Consider the following 20,573-nt stretch of genomic DNA (forward strand, 5'->3'; position numbering starts at 1 on the left):
CGTCTGTGTGACAAATAAAAGAAAAAAAAAAAAAACAAAGGCAGCAAGCCCCTGTTCCCGATTGTCTTTATAGAGCTCGGCATACGAGCCGGTCCGCCTCCACGTGCACTCAGTGGGCACCCTACGACTCCTTACGTGACGTCACTGTCCCACAGTGGAGGGACGCGTGCATCTCGAAACCTGCGACCCGAGCGCAACATTCCGAGTAAATGCAGATCAGCTTCACATTCCTCTTTCTTGTCCTTCGCACATCTCAGTTTTGGAGCCTTTGCAGTAACTTTTTCTTCAGAATATAATGCCGAATCTGTGAATAAAGCTGCTTAATTAACTTATTTAAAAGGTCAGCTTGTTTGTTTTTCTGTGTCACACGGTGACGGTTCCTTTTCATTACACACGACTGCTGTGTCTCCAGAGAAGATACCAGACAGATGGATGGACTGAGTGCACCTAAGAATCCTGAAACGATTTGCGACAACGTTTGTGAGCAGAATATTTTTCTAACGTTTAATTCTGAAATATAGACTAAGGTAACTGGTTTAACTGGGCAGCACGTGACTCAGAAGTGGTGCGAGAGGTTGTGGGTTCGATCCCCGCTCAGTCTGTGGCGTTTCCTTCCACGAACATGATGCATGTTCACATGGATTGCGGCAATAAAACCACCCACTGTGTGTGAATGACAGAGGACATGTGTTTTGCTGCTATGTGGATGAGTGACCCATTGTAAGTAGTGTATCTAGCAGTGAAAGTGACCTTGGGTGAATAAGATGTGGGTTGGTAACACTACCTAGTGTTCATTGGAAGTCACTTTGGAGAAAAGTGTCTGCTAATGAATAAATATATATAGGAGTAAGCTACACTGCACCAACCGGAGCATGTCTCACATTGCAGGGTGAACTCAGGGAGCTGATTTACAGTTTGTCTCCTCTAGGAAACAGCTCTTATTGGAGATGGATGGTTTTCCTGTGGAACCTTACCACCAGCAGCCATTAAAAAAAATTGTTTAGCCCTCTGGCTGATGATGCCCGTGTTGATCATATTCAGACTATTCGTTCGTCTATTTATCTGAACTATATGTGGCAGATGGGCAGAAATAGGATGCAGCACACTAACAGGTGGTATAGGTATTTTAAGGCATTCTTGGCCTGGTAAAAACTACTTCACTGGTCAGAGGAATATAAGCATCATTGACAGTGAACCTGTCAAGAGTCATTACTTGTTGTTACTCTTCGTACCTGCAAGTGGTACATTCCTCACCACGGCGGCTGGAGTGATGGGGCCACTGTCAGGTTCACCCATCAAAGTGCTGGCATCAAGTGACAGAAATGATGAGTAAAGGGCTTAGGTGCATTTTCGGAGACTTCGTCAGGGTCTGGAAAATTCCTAGCAACGTGTTTTGGCTGATTGGCCCATCTCAACGCTGCAAAAGTGAGAACCCATCAGTGTGCCTGTGCTTGTCTTGTGTGGACATGTGAACACCTTTGACAGTAAATAATGATTGCTGGTAAGTACAAGTTGAAAATTGGAGTCTACGCACTGTCTAAGCCCAGTTCAGGCCTTTTTTTTTTTTTTTTTTTTTTAAACCCCATCTGTGAAGTACGTGCCAGAATTTTGTACATACATACAGAAGAAACGTGAGTGTACATCTTTTGCTGACTAAGTTCTCACAAAAATATCTCAAAGTCAATCTTTCAAGGTAAAAGAACACAAGGACATTGTTTCACGGAAAGTTATCTTGTCCTTTTTGCCTGTCAACACAATGAAGTTAGAAAAACCAGCCTGCAGCATATCGATTACACTCCATCAATACTGCCAACGGTAAGTTTTTCAACTTGAAATACATCAAACTAAACAAAGATACAGTAGCTAAAGACAGCACCCAAAGAAAGCCTCACACAATGCCTAAATCGCCATTCAGATGATCAAATCGTTGCCCAGTACCCTTGAACAGTTCATATGCAGTGTCAGTGATAAGGTATAAAAGCAAGTCAGAGAAAACATACAAGTTTAGATAATTAGGCTTACTTTATTATAAAACCACAACACAACATTTAAGAAAATACCAATGCATGCTTTAAGAATACAATACATATTATATACAGAAAGTTGTGTGCAAAAAAAAAAAAAAAAAAAAAAAAAAAAAAAGCAAAAAAGTACTGTTGAAGTTACTTAACTTGTTCTACTCCTGTTCCCAAAATGTAACATCAAGGTCAAAGAACAGGTTTTCTTTAGGTAAAGAATGTATAGGTCAAGCTTCAAACATCCAAAAAACATTCAATTTTAAAGTGCCTTTCAAAATTAAGGACTTCCCTCTTAGTACATCCTATATAAGGCGCCCGGTAGAGAGCAGGAACAAATTGTTTTGATTTCGTTATTTTATTTGTCTCCTGCTCTCACAAAACACTCATACGTACTTTAAAACACACTACATTGCATGTATTGTATGTATGTATGTATCCACAGCTTTACACATTTATTAAAACACTAGAAAAGTGCTTATCACCTCATTTTTTAATTCAATTTAGTTGTAAAAATGGGTCTGAAAACATTTTAATGCTGTTTTTCAACTTTGTAACGTTCTACACATTCCTACATTAAAGATTTTGTCGTATTTCAGTCTCCACAATTTTAGTAAATATAGTAAAATGTTGCTAATATTAATAGGTGTTTAATTCATTTATGGCTGCAGGTAAAGACAAGTAAAAGGTTGCAAATTTCAGGCACCTATTTTTTCCTTTCATTTCTTTTGGGGAGGGTTAGGATTGAGAACTCAACAAAAGCCTAATGTGCTGTACAAAGGCAGTGTTATTGCAAAAGTAAACAAGAAAAGAGCTAAGTGCAGGTATGAAACTACAAAGACAAGATTAGGGACATTCAAGAATCCAAATTGAGGAAGGGGGGAAGCAAACTCCAAAATCAGTTTTCTGTAACAACAACTTCTAGGAAAGAACTAAATCTTCAATTTCCACTTTGTGGCATAGAGGGGGGGGAAAAAAAAAAAAAAAACAGTTTATCCTTCCACGTTTCTGCATTGGACCTGGTCGGGCTCAGACACACGCTACCGCAGTGTGTGCAGCTTCTTCACGTTTTACCTCATGTTAAAACTGGGTCATACTTTATTGCACCAAAATTCCCTTTTTGCGAGAACACGGACGCCACTACTTTCTGAAAGACCCAAAAACAAAAAACTTGATGGGTCACTCAGTGGGAGCTGTCTTAATACAGTTGCTAGGGTGTAAAAAATCACTCTTCCAGACAGTGTGCCGTTAACCAGTGATTGTTTTAACTGGTTTCCAGCGTGGGACGAATTTGCTTCATTTTCACAAAGGACTGATGTGCTCAAGGAAAAGGTAATTTTCACTTTAATTACTACCATGTTTCTTTACTTATTTTGACATCCTGATTCAATCACAGTTTTCAATAATTGCTTATCCAGTCAAGGCAGTGGTGATCCTGAGTGCACCCCATGGAACTGAGAATCATAGGCCCTACAGGTCAGACGTATTTACCACTGCATACATAGCTCTCATAATCATTGCGGGAAACTGGGAGCGTTTTACTCGAAAGCACGTCTCAGGATTGTGGAAGTACAACAAAGTATCTAGAGCACACACTCATGCACAGGACAACACTAGGAGAAAGAGTGTAGCCAAATTCCAACTCATTCAACCAAAATCACCCTCTGGAACATATGTAAAACCTGTCTATTCTGTTTTTGCAGATACCATGTACAAGAAGGGGGGAGGAAAGAAAAAAAAAGACAAAAAACAATTGTAAATCTGTTGTTCATTTACGCAGTGCTGAACATTTACTATGACAAAACAGAATCAGGCACTTCGGCGTCCTCAACCCCTGTTACACAGCTTACGCACAGTCGGTCACCTGTCTGAGAGGATGAAAAAAATATCAATGTGGTCAAGCATTTTTAATTGGTCAAGCGTCTGCGCTGATGCTGAAGCCACGAGATCAGGCTACAATAAGTTACCTTGGATAATGATGTAATACTTTATAATAACAAACAAGTTAGTCATTCGCCAGCAAGATAAGAATTGTAAAAGTTTCAATAGTTAAAATGGAAAAAACTAAGACATTACACATAACAGGTATGCTTTTTTTTTTTTTTTTTTACCGATTAGAACACAAAAGACATGTATAACGGATAGCTGGTTGCAGCAGTAATAGTTGCTGAATGATTGCTACTGGAAATGCTTTGATTTTATTTTTGTTCCCCAGGTCTTTCCCTGGTTTTAAACTCCCACATGTTCTCAGTTCTACATAGGGTAAAAAGAAATATGTCATACAAAATCCAGCACAAATTTGCACTGCGTCATCACCTTCCTTTCAGATGACAGAACTGAGAGGTAAAGGATAAACACTTGGGAGCTTTTTCGATTGTGTGAGATTGGCTGCTAAATTAAAATACCGCTATTACCCCACAAAAAATAATTCTGAACACACACAGTCAACTTATTTTCAAGTAGAAGCTGATTTTAAATATGCATGTTTAAACATGAAAAACCAGTGGTAAACTAGTGTCAGTAAGTTTTAGTCATTTTTAATCACTGGAAATTGGAGGCTATGCTTCATTAACGAAGAACTCGTTCGTAATGCGTCCGATGTGCATTAGCCCGGGTGGGACACATATCAGCGGTTCCACTTAGCAGAAGATTAGTACAGTAAGGGCCGGATCCCACTTTGATTGCACTTCCCGTTATGCACCCGACTGTTCATTTACCGGGATATGACAGAGCTGATGGAGTTGTGGGAGGTTCCCCCATTGCAGCTGGGGCCACAACTGTCCAGCGTGGCAACCTCCAGGTTCACCCTGAACACCGGGGACACCTTGAGGAGGAAGTCAGCGGCGTCCCTGCGCCCCAGCGCCCTCAGCTTGGCTATGAGGGTACCCACCGTGCTCTCGGGGCGTCTGCTCCATGCCCGTAAGAGCAAGGCTGTGGGGCTGGGCTGGGGCACACCTTCCTCATTGCCCCCACTTGCTGGGCTGTATTTGTCCACCAGATCTGATAAGCCCAAGTTCATGGCCAGAAGGCACCAGTCCTTGCCCAAGGCATCTGGCGGGTCGAGGAGCCGGCAGAGCTTCCTCCTGGCCAGGAAGGAGACCTCTGATATGTGGACATCCATCCCTAGGCTAGCCTGCTGGTAGACCTCTGCACAGCCAAAGCTGAGGACACTACTAAAGCTTTCCTTGTAGCCTCCCATGGTATTGGTGAGGGTGGTCTCCTTATGCGCCTGGGCGCGAAAGAAGTCCCTTGGCTGGTAGACCATGATGGGCTCATGGTGTTCTCTTAGCTGCTGTGGACTCAGGTAGTGCCTGACGGTTAGCAGGCCAGGCAGCGAAGTCGCCAGCAGGTTGTCCACGAGGCTGCACATCAGGTCCAGCAGGATGTAGCACTTTCCTGCATCTGGGCCCCTCACCTGGATCTCCACGCCCTGGCCATGGTTCACCAGCAGCAGAACGGCCTCTGCACCCCCGTGCGAGGCCTTGGCCCCATTAGTCCACAGTCGGATGGCGCCATCCTCTGGCTGCTGCAGGTGGCCCCAGCGGCACAGGCTGACCTGGAGCTTGTGGAAGATTCCACAGGGGAACGGGGCAAGGTGCTCTCCAGGCACCACGCGCACCCCACCATACGCCAGTCCTCCATCGTCATCGTCTGTCCAGGGGTGGTGCAACCCGTTGGTGCGGACAAGGGCTGGGATGTCCACCATGCCCGGATTACGGGGGTCACGCGCGCACACATCCATGGCGTCCAGCACCTGCAGCAGCTCGTCCACATTACGATCTGCCAGCAGGTTTTGGAGCTCCTCCATGCTATAGCGCCCCCTGTAGTGATGTATGGCTTTTGGTGTCTCTGTGGACAGCATCTTAGCCAAGATGCTGCTGCAGAGCCAGCGTGGGTCCAAGAGCACCACGTCCTGAATCATGTCACTCTGCATTAGGTTTATCTGTGTGATAAAAGGTCATGATATTAATGGCCAGATGGCTGTCAAGATCACAGTATTATAGTGCTACAAGGTAAAAATGTAGCTTTTTTGTGTTTTGCTTTCTGCTGTATGTATATTTCAGACTGTACACATTTATACACTGGCTCATCTTATGATCACAACTGCGACAGGAAATTTGTTCATAATTTGACGTGCTTGTAAAAAAAAAAAAATCACTTTTATGGCAATCAATATAAATTTATTAATAAAAGTGTTTGATTTGTTGATAGGACTGGTTCTAAAAATTTCACCTATAGCTATAATTAAAAAACCTGTAGTAACATTTAATTTTTTTGGACTTCTATGTCTGTTGGAAATAAATGTAATTTTAAAGGCCTGAAAATATATTGTCTCCACGTACTCTGATTAACGCTTATTACTGACCAATTCATTCTACAAACATGCGATTGTCCTCATCTGCTTAGAGGCTGAGGTGGGTAGTAAAGTGTTACATTTACTCCACCACTCTTCTGTAAGTGGAGAAAGAAGAGTGTGATGTGAACAATGACTACAGGCAGACATTGTTTTTTTTTTTGGAGGTTCACTTAATTTGGCAAAATTACGCATTTCCTTTACTAAGCAAAGTTGCAGATAGTGTTTTAAAAAAAAAAAAAAAAAGTCAGGTTAAAGAAGCTAGAGTTATGTTAAACTTGTGACACTAAAAGGCTTTAGGTAATAAATCTGAACCTATTTGCTATTTATTGTAATAATACAGAATGTAGCTTTCGAATAAATATTAACAATAAAATATCACTTTGCTACTCAACAAGACTATCGCTTAAGTGAAGGCAACATTTAGCTAGTTTATTGTTGCTACCTATACAACTTCTATCGAAGCCAACACTTACTACTTCCTCGTTAATTGCCTCACTAGATACCGATGAAATCAAGACCAATGCAAGTTTATGGAACGGAACAAACACCGTAACTTGTAATTTAGTCGGTCTAATTGGCAATCTCTAATTTTAGTGGAACTGCACATTTACTTAAAAGTGATGTCAATACATCTTTCCACGAGTTGTACGTTGCAGCTGTTAACATTGCGACTGCTTCCCACTTCTGTTTTTTGATCACCGGCGAACGCGAGACGAGCTGCGGACATGTGAAAGCCACGTGAATTAGCGCGGTCCCACACTCCTACTCCATTTGGGTACATTTCACTGACATCTACTAGCTATTATGTTTCCTAAGTGGCGCAATAAGCAAGTCATACTCTGGTTGTGTCGAACAGGTTGGGCCCGTATCACAGGTGTAAATGTAGTTCTTTCTTGGGAGTTCTCTCACCTCCCCCATGCTGTGCAGCTGCAAGACCACGTGTTTCAGGTTCTTCTCACTGGCCAGGGGGTTCATCTGCTCCTGAACGGCCAGCACAAACTGCTGCCAGGACATGAGCTGGTTGGGCCGATGAAGTTTCCGCCAGGAGGGCAGGGCACAAAGGATCTTCTCGCACAGTGGTGTCATGGGAGCGCAGGTCTGGGGAGGAACCGAGAGGGCTGAATCGGGGGCTTCTAGGAGAGAATGCCTTTGGCGACGTGATTGAGATAAACTGTGAACTCTCACATTACGCAGTTGTCACTCGGTGCACTGGCAGATTTTGCTTTGACTCAGAAATTCGTACTGCAAATTTGACCGAATGCTGTAAAGACCATAATGGTGCAGAAAATCAAATCAGCAGAGAGATGGAGATGAACGAAGTAATGAGCGAATAAATTTCAGATCCTATTTCTTAGAAGAGTTTGCTCCCTCTTGCTGAGTTTGCACTAACTAACCCCTGCTAGTAATCAAATGAACACGTTGTCCTCGTATGCATGAGACAAGTCCTTACAAGCCAGCAATCGTGGCGTTCGGCATCCTCGCTTTCAGATATTTCAGCCGTTACGGTGTTCAGAGCAATACCATTTAAACAGCAGGTGTTGAGGCCACTTACTGAGATAATGGAATTTCGCATCTCCTGCAGGTGATGCCTGAGCAGCTTCATGTCTTTGGAGCTCGATGCCCCGGCATCCATGACAAAGAGTTTCTCGGAGATTTGCAAATCATTCGCAAACCTTGAAACAACAGCATCAGGCAACATTTACAAAAACAAATTAAATTGATACTTCAATGTCAGTTATACTAGATATGATATTCTATAAGGTATGGTGTTTGTTTGCTCACCCCAGTTTTCTTTTTTTTTTTTAAAAAAAAAAAGAAAAAAAAAAACCCTTTTTCTAAATAAGGACACAAACAAAAATTCTTGTATGAAATGGGAATTTAGCCCTGTATTTAGTATTTTTACATCCAGTACAACTTGCCTTAATGACTTGTGTACAATTTCGTTTGAACTGTGACTTTTGCATGGCACCTGCTAACGTTGTATTTGACGGGATTCACTACCTGCTCCTGACTTCCTTGAGCAGTGTTTTCTCCTTGTCGTAGACAAACTCCCCTCCGCCGTGGTGAGGCAGGTTCACTACATCTGCATGTGTGGCCACCAACACAACGTGCAATGGGTTCTTCACCTTCCCACCAAAGGCTGGAGAAACAACAGAGCAACACCAGCAGGAGAGACAAGGCACATCTAATTTATATTAGATTTAAAGTGATGCTGGTGAAACTACTGGACCACTACTGGATATTTATTCAAGCACAATCTTTTTGGGTCACACTGCATTTAAATTAAGAAGATTTACACCAGGAAATGACTACAGATGCTGTGAAAAACAAAGAACATGAAAAATTCCCTACATTTGAGTACGGGATCAGGAAATGAGCTCACAATATTTTCTGCCTATGGGTTTCAGAGAGGCTCTAACTGTAAATGTACATTACATCTCAAAGAAAAGAACCAGCTGGATTAAACTAGATGACACGAGACAAGAGGCAGACCCCCTTCTGAAACATGGTCACCCAGCCACTCTGACCTACTGCGGTGTTTCACACATTGGACAGTAGTGGAAAGTCACCTTTGTACCATAGATGACAAAACAAGGATTACTGACCAACCAGTTAAATAAGATGAACAGCGCACTTCTTCTGATAACTCTGTACAGGGCGAATCCTCACTAGCCTAGTGTCCTGTGCTTCTGGAATAGGCTCCAGGCCACCAAGAGCCACTACTTGGACAATTGTACCGTGGAGCAGTCAATGGTATTAACATATAGCAGGTATCTTGCTATTGTGCTTCTACAACATGACATTATGAGACTTGAATTAATATACCTGTGGTGCAGTTTCACATTTACCTTACTTTAATTTCTCTATCAAAGTTGAATCCTGTCAGCTGACACTAGCAAACCCACACACACACGCACACACACACACACACACACACACACACACACACACACACACACACACACACACACAGTCTGAAACCGCTTGTCCCATGCAGGGTCGTGGGGAGCCGGAGCCTAACCCGGCAACACAGGGCGTAAGGCCGGATGGGGAGGGGACACACCCAGGACGGGACGCCAGTCCATCGCAAGGCACCCCAAGCGGGGCTCAAGCGGGGCTCGAACCCCAGACCCACCGGAGATCAGGACCCAGTCAAACCCACTATGTCACTGCACCCCCCTCACTAGCAAACCTTTAAGTATAATTCAAGGAGAACACTGGCATGACCAGTTGAACCAGAAATTATGTATTGTGACAAACACACGTGTAACAAAAGCAGTTTTTCAAATAGTCAAAAAGGTCCTGTTGGCTACAGACAGCGACACGTCACACGAAATGCAGGAAGAGGTGAAACACACCGATGCAGTCTTCTGGTGTGATGAGTGATTTGAGCAGGTTGAGCCAGAAGGTAACCTGGTTGAGCTGTGTCTCGTACGGCTCGTCCAGGCTGAAGAGCACCAGGTGGATGGCTGTGCGGTCGTTGGCGGCAAAGTAGTCATAGAAGCAGTAGTACACGGGGTTACCGGAAAACTCCCACACGCTGAAGTCACCCACTCCTGGAAAGGATGCCAGGTTACGGCTGTCATCTCAAGTACAATGTTTAAAACGGAATATATACACAATTATCATCCATATGCATGTTCTTCATGCACTTGTGGGTTTTCCCCGGCTTCTACATGCCACTGAGGTGAATAAATGGTTCTAATCTGCTCGTCATTAGTATATATATATATGTGTGTGTGTGTGTGTGTGTGTGTGTGTGTGTGTGTGAGACCTAGTGAAGAAATTTTTCAAAGAACAAGCCCTCCAAGGACAACAAGCTCTGAAAAGTCTTATGGAGATGTTCCAACAACGCTAAATGCATTTAAGTTTTTAAATAAAAAAAACAAAAAAAAACAAAAAAGTTTAAACATTTTGCTTCTCAAGAATTTGTACTGGCAAGGCAAGGTATTAGGAAGAATTTACTGCAGTAAAGTGAGATGTCGTCAGGTCTGAGAATATTTACACTTGTTCACTCAGCTGACTCCTTTGTCCAAAATGACTTACAACATTAAGCTACTTACAACTATTTACCCATTTATACAGCTGGATAATTGTTTTACTGGAGCAGTTTAGGATAAGTACCCTGCTCAAGGGTAAAACAGCTGGAGGTGAGGCTTGAACCTGTGATCTTTGAGTCCAAAGGCAGCAGCTCTAACCAATACGCTGCCAGCTGCCCCTATGATATGTAAATTAACTTGAGTGTCTACGAGTGCTCTGGGACTGGACTTCTTGAAATGTTGGGGGTTTCTCCTGCTTCACTGCCTGACCTGCTAGAAAGAGACTCCAAGACGTGTCAGAGTTACACAGTGTGGACGCAGGGATAAATAATAATTAGCACGTGATACGTAACAATCCGAAGAGACAGCGTAACTGCCCTAAATGGGACTGCTGAGGGAGCCGCTCACCGCTCAGATTGACGTTCTGGATCTCGATGGCCTTGGTGGACTGCTCGTCCACCGTGGATGGCGTGATGTGCATGGGAGAGAAGACCGCCAAGACCCCCTTGGCGAGGCTGGGCTCAAACATCATGCTGCGCCGGCGAACGTTCACGTTCTCACATCCAGGATACAGGTTGGAGACGCTCATGGACACTGAACACAGGCCAACATTTAATTCCTCCACTCCTCACCCAAGTGAGAAATTAAACACTGCAGTACTACAAAAAGAATGGTGATAACAGCATAATAAAATAATAGGGGTAAATTACACTGGGATTTGTGTATATCTAGGCACTATTTAATCAAATTCATTAATAGAACTGCTCCTAGCTATTTACAAGACTTGATCAACCACAGCACAACCAGACCCCTTCGCTCGTCTACTTCTGCCCGCTTGGTGGTCCCGCGCACAAAAGGTAAAGCACAGAGGTTCTCACTTCTGGCTCTGTTGTGGTGGAATGACCTTCCCCTCTCACTCAGAACTGCTGAAACTCTGTCTACATTCAAGAAGGGTCTGAAAACTCAACTTTTCCAGACTCACTTCACTCAAGATCTCTGAAGCTCATGTATAGTGTAAATGTTCATGCACTAACGTCATGATCTTTCCCAGATAAGCCTTTACACAGCTGCTACTCCTGTATGGTATGTAAACGTTTGTGTACCTTATATAAAAAGAAAAATTGTAGGAAGGTGATCAGGATTCGTCTGAGTTTTATGCACCTACTCGTGCGATGAACATCGGTGCATAAAGTGGAAAGAAACAAACCAGATTTAAAGATCACACATCTGCATCTATGTCTCTTTCTCCTAATGTAATGTACAAATTGTATTTTCTCTGAGATGTACGTCACTTTGGAGAAAAGCATCTGTTAAATAAATGTAAATGTAAGTGTTGTGCTTCTGCTAATAGAAAGTGTAGAGGTCCATACTAGAAAAAAAATGTAAAATCATACATTACCTTTCTGTAGATATTATTTAATATAACCAGAAGGAAGCACGAAAAAATGCTTCAGTGTGTATTCTGCACTGTATGACTAAGTGATGGAGTGTGTCGAGTCAGCTCCCTAATAAGTGTCACACCACATACTGACAGTCACAAGGCTCATAGCGCCTCATTTATCCCCAAACTATCATTTTGGAGAAAATGAGCAGTTCTCAGAGTATTATGAAAATGCCAGTTACGGGGGGAGGTGGGCAGGAGAGAGGACTTCCTGTCAAAGCCATTCACACCTGTTCATCAAACTGTCTCTCACACACACACACACACACACACACACACACACACACACACACACACACACACGCTGCTGCTGTCCCACACTGCTACGCATCTCTTCGAAAATCTACAGCAGCAGAGCATAAACCACACCGCCGAATTCACATTAACGAATTGTGTTAATTGGTACCTGTATTCTGAGAGATTGGGGTCGACATGACGGCAAGTCCATCATCATTGCCATTCTGAGACATGTGCATTTAGTATATTTTACATCTCTCCTTCATACGTACGGAAACGACTGCATCGAGTTTAAAGGGACAAAGCACTGATGAATCCGCACCTGAGGGTTCAGGGGGCGCGGGGGTGAGGAGGAAGCGTGGGGTGTTGGCCGTCGAGGATCGCGGTCTCTTCCTCCGGAAGAAGCTCCTCAGGAGGCCACACTTGAGCGACTCCAGCAGCGTACTCTTCCCTGAGCCGGAGTGACCGAACAGCTTGAGCTTGACGCGATGCTGAGGGGTCTGGCCAGGCCGCAGCTGCTGCAGGAAGCTGCCCCGGTGCGAGTCCTTGGAGGCACCACGGTGGGGGGTGGAGTCAGCCACAAATGTACCATTTGACACCACCACAAGCAAAGTACTGTAGGGCAGTTTCAGGACCTTTAGAGTTGTGATAGTTGGCCTCTTACCTTTTTAAGCTTCATCAGGAGAACCACGATCTGCTCGTGTTTCCCTGTCCTGGCGAGGTCCTCCGCCGATTTCCCCTCCTGTCGGGAGTGTCGGGCAGAGCACCGGGAGATAAGCATACAGTAAGCTGCCAACCCCGTGACGAAAACGCGAGTGTGTTTCAGCTGGGTTCGGAGCAGCTCATGAACAACGCCAAGTGCCCACTGGGGGGCAGCCCTCGACAGCCAGTCACTAGAGGTGCCCTTGCCCTTTGGCACCCTGGCAGCGGAGCGCTAAAGCGTAGCTGGGACAACGGCCGGGAGCCGAGAACCGAACGAAACGTACAAAGCATCATTCTGGTATGGAAGATAATGTGCAATTTAGCCAAAATCTGCAAAGAACTTCAGCGAACAACTTTTGCATCAACATGTCCTGGATGGTGTCCAGCACGTGTTTAGTGTAAAGACGACTCACAAACACCCAACACGGCTGTGAAGGAACTGGGGTGTCATTTCGGTATTAATTACTGTTTAGGGTAGAAGGGTTATGCAATGAGTAGCACTGGTGCCTCACAGCTCCTGGGTTGTGGGTTCAAACTTGGGTTTGAATCTAGCTCACTCTGTGTGGAGCTTGCATGTTCTCCTCATGTTTCCTCTGGGTGCTCCGGTTTCCTCCCACAGTCAAAAATTACATATATTTCAGATGAAATTGCCATGAGTATGTGTGAAGTGTGCGCGTGTCCTGTGAAGGGTTAGTGTCCAGTCCAGGGTGCATCCCACCTCATGCCAAGATAGGATCCAGACCACCATGGCCCTGCATCAGACAAGTAGGATTTTAATAACTGTTGCTGATAAAGCAATACGTTTCGTTTATATAAAACTCACACGTGAGGTAGTGCTAGGTGACGTTTCGCACATTAAAAGTAAAAAAAAACAGTCATGTGTCCCATACCGATTACTATGACCACCACCACATGTAACAATACATAAAGCCTCGAGTGCTTGAATTCCACGTGCTTGAGAAGGAATGAAAAATAAACAAACGTAAATAACATCTGAAAACAAAATATCGAGACGTGGTGAAGCTAAAACGTCAAACGCTAGTTTACAGGTTGACAAACAGTGAGTGCAGGATTCACCCGGAGAGGGAAATAAACCATTACCATGACAAATGGTCCCTCTGCCTGTCTTTAAAAGACGTTCTGGTGTCGGTTTGAGTGACAACGTGAGAGAACGGGTTTAAAGGAAGCTGCCAGTTTTTCTGCTCAGCCCTCTCTTTCTCGTCCCAAATGGAAGTGTGGTGTACGTAGGCGCTCTCCGCTGGCAGGAGCGGACCGGAACTCTCTCGGTCCTAATTAGTTTAGCAGTTTAGCCTTATACATCTAACCCGATGTGAGAAACGATCCCCGGGCTGGATGCTGGGCTGCCATGCGAAGCCATAATGCCTTGGATACGAGGAGGCGCCGAGTCCGCTGGTAGCTCGCGCTCTTCTGTAGGCATTTGGCTCCAGTCGCCCCAAAGCAATTCCTGCAGTTCGCCATTGCATGGACAGAGGTGAAGTCCTTCTCCAGACTGCGCTGCAGAAACCGCTGGAAACCGAGCTGGAGTGCGTAGAGGCCGAGAAGCAAGGGGGGAGCGGTTGAGCTCGTCCGCATGCAACGGAGCGTTCCTTCGAACCGCAGTATCCTCTCCAACGAGGGAACGAGTCCTTTGGCGTGAGCTGCAGTCGGTTGCTGATGTATTTTCCGAACTGCAACGCATACAGACCCTGCAATGCCACACCAATGCAAGAGACCGCAGGAGAAAAGCAGAACAAACTATTCGTCTGGCAGAAATGTTGCGGGAGAATACCGAAACAGCTAATCGTGGCAAAGGCAAATGTTTTTTTTTCCCCCCTCCAGTTTGAAAGTCTTGAATGTTTTCCCATCACCGATATCATATACCATCATCAAATGGCAACCCTGAGCCATCACCCCTTTTCGTTGCTTTCAACAGGATCAGAAACGTCACCGATAACATCTGCTCTGCATCACAGCTCTCGCTGGAACACAGACGTCTCATGCTGCTCTGGTGCTCGTACAGCACGTTGAATCTGTGACATTTACAACGTGCAGCTTGATTTCATTTCATGTTTTTAAGCTCTCTCACACACAGGCACAAGTCTATAATTACTGGGACTTCATACAGACTGATATTAATTAATTGCTCCGTAACCCCCCGACCGAAAAACGGAGCGGAGAAAAAAAAAAAAAGAAATTGAATTTGTGTCTCTGCTGCCACTTTCATAAGAAAAGAAACACACACACACACACGCCTATAATTACTGGGACTTCACTGTGACATTTAATAATTGCACTGTAACCCCACCGCCAGAAAGAAATTTAATGGCAGAAATAATCTCTTCTGCCACTTTCTTAAAAAACAGGAAACTCCCCGCACGCACGCACGCACGCACACTTCGTTCTCTGTGCTCACAGCCACTTCATGCAAAAGCGTAACATCTCTTAATTTTTATGCAGATGACACTCTGGTCTATTTGCCAGTTAAAACTGGCGATGAGCGATACCTGCTGTTTCACACGGCTGTCTCATGGATATCAAAGGCTGGATGCTTCGAGTTGTTCTCCCACTAAATAATGATTATGCTAAAATCCTACAATCAGGTCTTGAGCTTGAAGCAAAGGTACTCCACTTGAATCTTGGTACATTCATCCCAAAAGATAAAATATGCTGACTTAAGTGAACCTATATGCAATGGATGATTCAGATTTGAGCTTTACATTTACTCATGTAGCTGACGCTTTTCTCCAAAGCGACTTACAATGTTAAGCTACTGCCTCTGGAATCCAAGGTTGCAGGTGCGACTGGAACCTCCAGCTGTAGGACCCTTGAGCAAGGTAGTTACCAAGCTCTACAAATGGGTAAATAATTGTAAGTAGCTTTGGAGAAAAGCATGAGCTAAATGAATAAATGTAATGTTGGTAGACAAGGGCCCAAGAGGGGGAGGATTAGTATTTAAGAAAATGAGACTTGGTATCATTTTAGTTTTCAAAAGTTTTCCGTTGTCTTCATTGGTTCAAGATCTTTTTATGAGATGTACGTTTCTTTGGATAAAAGTGTCTGCTAAATGAATAAATGTAAATCTGAGCTGGTAAGTCTCTCCCACTGGCTTCCTCTTGTTGCCTACTGCCTACATCAAGATCAAGACTCTGGTTGTAGTCTACAGATAGTCAGAAGATCTACACGATGATACCTGCAGGACCTGATCACTCACTACACCCCAACAAGGAATCTGTGTGCCTCCAAGTCTAGCATCTTGCTGGTCACACACAAAGGGTCTAACATCAAATGTCTGCATGCTCTCGGTTTTGGCTCCAGTGTAGCGTGATGAGCTCCCCCTCTCCTCAGAACTGCTGAGTCCCTTTCAGCATTCCAGTAAGGTCTCAAGACATCTCTTTCTGACCCATTTCTCTTCTCCTCTCCTAACAAAGATAAAAATCAGATTCAACTGTACAGGCAGCAACTTCAGTCACGTGCACCACCAAAACCATGGAACTGGACAAAGATGATGGGTTTCCATAACTATGCGTCTGCTTTGTTTACCTTGAGCTGTAAGCCACCTCAGGGGGGCGCAGTGGGTTGGACCAGGTCCTGCTCTCTGGTGGGTCTGGGGTTCGAGTCCCGCTTGGGGTGCCTTGCGACAGACTGGAGTCCCGTCCTGGATGTGTCCCCTTCCCCTCCAGCCTTACGCCCTGTGTTGCCGGGTTAGGCTTCGGCTCCCCGCGACCCCGTATGGGACAAGCGGTTCTGAAAATGTGTGTGTGTGTGTAAGCCACTTCTTTTAAATGAATCAGTGTGGATGTAGCAACACTATCTGCTATCAGGTTGTGCGCTTTGCTGGAACCAAGAGACACTCGAAATGAGCCTCTCAACGACCAACAAGTAGGACTACTGTCCTGTACCATATGAGCGGCGCTAATACTGTGAAATGCAGCCGTCCCAGCAGAATTCCAGCATTGCTCTTGCTTAGTTTCTCAAGCCATGCCAACTGTTCTTATTGTTTTGCATTGCAGGGTCTGAAGTGGCTGGCGTCTCAGCCCAAATGAGGAGAATGCTCTTTTTTTGACAATTACCCTTACAGGGCACGTCGACCTTGAGTTGAGCTCCAGCGGCAGGAGTTTGAATGACACCCACGTCCTCCGCAATCCCTCCACCCTCACCGAGAGGCGCAGAAATGCAGGCTCTCTGATTAAGTGCACTTGGCTGGTGTGGGCTGAAATCTCCATGTGAAGGCTGATGAATAAGGCCTAGAGTCACTGTGTATCAACACAGCATCACCACCACTGTATCACGCACTGAAATCTAACGTCAACGTACACTCCCGCCTAGGGCAATTGCTCTCTCTCACGCACACACAAACACAGCAAGGCCAATTTGCTGTGATCCCATCACTAGAATGACATGTCTTTTACAAGTGGGAGGGAAGCAGAGCACAGGAAGAAAAACAAATGAACATGTGAACATGCCAAGTCCACACGCATGCAACAGTCCTGTTTTCGCACCTACAACCCTGCAGTTCTGACACACAAGTGACAACTGCTTAGCTCCTGATTCAGAATTTGGAGTTGATTAAATCGTTTTTAATTGATTTTTGTAAATGCAAAAGTTTAGTCATTTTGTTCACACTGCTCTTTGGAGAAAAAGAAAAAAAAAAAAAAAAAAAAACAACTTGACAAGTTTCTCATTATGCCCTATAAATCCATCCATCCATTCATCATCTACATTTATATTTATTTATTTAGCAGATGCTTTTCTCCAAAGCAACTTCCAATGAAGTCTACGTATATAGTGTTACCAGCCCACACACCTTATTCACCAAGGTGACTTACACTGCTAGATACGCTCTTTACAATGGGTCACTCATCCATACATCAGTGGGACACTATCTATCTATCTGTGCTGCCTAGTGGTGGGGCGGTGTTGATCTACCCGTCATCAGTAATCACTTGTGCAGTGCCAGGCCATGGGGGTTCACAGCCTATCCCAGAAGCACAGGTCATGAGGCAGAGTACAACCTGGATAGGATGAGACACACTACGAGAAATTCAGAGTCACCAATTCACCTGAGTGCACAAACACACGCACGTCCTTCGACTGTAGGAATAAATTGGAGCACCAAGAGGGCACCCGAGCAAACGTGGGAAGAACATGGAAACGCAACACAGGCTGAGCTGGAGCTGTGCGCCGGCCGTACAACCTGCCGCAGCACCGTGGCACCCCCTTGAGAGGAACGCGTATAAAACGTCGGTGCAAAAAAAAAAAAAAAAAAAAAAAGAAGAGTATTGCACTGAAACGCTTTCTGAGAACATAAGTAAATCAAAACTGCACCACTTAAATAAGCGAGATCTTGAGTTGCTCTCAGAGATTCAGATCAGCATCATCCCGTAGCGCTCTTCACTTACATTGGTGACAGCATCCGTATTGGCCCCCGCGAAACACAGGTGACGGACCACTTCAAGGCCCCCATTGCTGGCAGCCAGGTGCAGAGGAGTTCTGCCATACTACGAAAGTGCAAACAGGAAAGAACATAACCAGCTACACAGGTAATTAATCATCACTTTTAATCACGAGGCATCTGAAGCACAAAGACTCCATAATGACGGCAAGACTCTATAGATGTGGATGCTGCTTTCAAATGGGAAGAAGAAAAAAAAAAAAAAAAAAAAAGTGTAGCAATATGCAGAAGTATATCATGTTACTCATGAAAAATAACTAAATTACTGGGAAGTATATAAGATGGGAAATGAAGAATGAATGAATGATGGGAGAAATCTATGTCTGCTCATGAAAAAACAACAAGTGTCTGCAAGCATCAAAGTTCACACTGATGGAGAAATAGTGGAAAATTTTAAGGCTGTACAGGGCATCATGGATGGAAGCATCTACTAAACAAAGGAAGTCCCATTCATTTATGGATGGAGCAGTTCCAGTAAAGCCCATTAGGACTCTGGCCATCATGTAGTGTGATTGATTGCACCTTTTAGTTCCAACGTGAAGCCAAGAGCAAATCCGAACACACTGAGCACAATGAAAGCTTGCACTCACCTTGTCGGGGATATCCAGATTGGCCTTGGCATTGCAGAGGGCCCACACGATGGGGAGGTTGGAGTCCTCACATGCCACATGCAAGGGGGTATTACCGTGGTGATCCTGGTGGTCTACACGGCAGTGACATGCCAAAAGCCACTTGGCTACCTCCACCTGACACCTGCGCACGGCCAAATGCAGGGCAGTGCGGCCATCCTGAAACAGAAGCTTCCAGAATGAGCCATCTCAGCTCCACTCTGTCAGAATGTGCTGCTTGCCCTCTGATCCAGTGCAAGCAAACTATAATCTACAAATATTATATATATATATAACTTAAATATAATTAAAAATTGTGTGCAATATATTTTGAAAGAATTATTTTCAATCATAAGCCGGCCTCTTTTTAGAGTTAGGTCGGGAAAAATCAGGGATGCCAGGCCAGGTGGATAAAAATCAAATCTTAGATTTATTTAGGAGATATTTTTCTCCAAAATGACTTCCAATGAACTCTGTGTAGTGTTATCAGTCCACACACTTTATTCGCCATGGTGACTTACACTGCTAGATACACTACTTACATTGCTACTCATCCATACATCAGTGGAACACAAACACACACACTACTGAGAACCTGAACAACATGTCTTTGGACTGTGGGAGGAAACCAGAGCACCTGGAGGAAACCTACACAGACACAGGGAGAACATGCAAACTCCACACAGACTGAGTGGGGAACGAACCCACGTCCTTTCGCATCACCCAGACGCTGTGAGACAGCAGCCACTTGCTGTGCCTCCATGGCGCACCAGGTGCATTCCAAACCGCACATTTCTCTGTATTTCTCTGGAGTGCAGATAACAGATCTTCCACATCTGACTTTTAGGTAAACAGCCTGGTTTGGTTGCTACGAATCTTATCTACCTTGTCTTGATACGGTGCTATCGTAGGCGTTTGCTGCTGCCTCGACCGAGCATCGACAGAACGGTATTTTCTGAAACCTGCTGGAAAAAGCTGACCTTGTCTGCGGCATCCAGGTCAGCTCCGTGCTCCACCAGACACTCCGCAATGTCCCGGAAGCCCCTGGCGGAGGCCGTCAGGAGGGGACTCTCACCCTCGCCATTCCTGGCATTCACGTCACAGCTGGCCTTGCACAGCACCCTTGCCACTGCGTAGTAGCCGTGCCAGGCTGCACAGTGCAGCGGCGTCTCCTGTTCCTGCACACAGAAGCACCTCATGGTACACAAACGTGCGGAGCAGCCAGGTAGCGCAGTGATTAAGAAGGTGGCCTCTAGGGACAAAAGGTCTGGATGGTTCAGTACCCAGAATAAGCTCTGCAGTTTTGCCCCTGAACGAGGTACTGAACTGCTGCTCCTTTCCGTAAATTACCGAAACGTTAGTTCAGCTATGAGGACTAAAGCATCAACAAATAAATAACAAGACATGTACAATATCATAACTAGCATACATTATATTGTTTATAGGTGGATAATTCAGTGAATACCATTCAGACAGAAGCAATTCACCCAATATGTTTACAGTGTCATATTTTGGAAGTTTCCTATGGATTGTGGTAAACGTACCGACAGCAGTGGTACACCGATCGTGTAAAACATGGCACCTACCCGGTCTTTTAAGTCTGGATTGGCATGAACACTGCAGAGGTACTGGACCACGTCCACGTTGCCATATCTCGCTGCCACATGCAGAGATGTCTCTCCAGACTAGAGGGCAAAATTAATTAATTTTAGTGATCCGTA

At 44.7% G+C, this 20,573-nt stretch overlaps 1 protein-coding gene across 2 annotated transcripts in view; it reads right to left on the bottom strand.

Annotated features, from left to right (window-relative positions):
• Positions 1-3,740: 3,740 nt before the first annotated feature.
• Positions 3,741-20,573, bottom strand: part of LOC108925073 (death-associated protein kinase 1-like) — a 47,266-nt gene continuing 30,433 nt past the window's right edge. For both annotated transcript variants that reach the window (XM_018736799.2, XM_018736798.2), the window contains exons 14-25: positions 20,439-20,537; positions 19,833-20,030; positions 18,835-19,032; positions 18,192-18,290; positions 12,755-12,832; positions 12,413-12,635; positions 10,821-11,006; positions 9,732-9,929; positions 8,374-8,512; positions 7,925-8,045; positions 7,282-7,470; positions 3,741-5,958 (exon numbers count right to left, since the gene is read on the bottom strand). In XM_018736799.2, the coding sequence (XP_018592315.1) occupies positions 4,729-5,958; positions 7,282-7,470; positions 7,925-8,045; positions 8,374-8,512; positions 9,732-9,929; positions 10,821-11,006; positions 12,413-12,635; positions 12,755-12,832; positions 18,192-18,290; positions 18,835-19,032; positions 19,833-20,030; positions 20,439-20,537 (2,958 nt within the window). In that variant the 3' untranslated portion in view covers positions 3,741-4,728. The remainder of the gene's footprint in view (positions 5,959-7,281; positions 7,471-7,924; positions 8,046-8,373; positions 8,513-9,731; positions 9,930-10,820; positions 11,007-12,412; positions 12,636-12,754; positions 12,833-18,191; positions 18,291-18,834; positions 19,033-19,832; positions 20,031-20,438; positions 20,538-20,573) is intronic.

Source organism: Scleropages formosus, chromosome 6 (genome assembly GCF_900964775.1).
Source record: "Scleropages formosus chromosome 6, fSclFor1.1, whole genome shotgun sequence".
NCBI classification, from domain to species: domain Eukaryota; kingdom Metazoa; phylum Chordata; class Actinopteri; order Osteoglossiformes; family Osteoglossidae; genus Scleropages; species Scleropages formosus.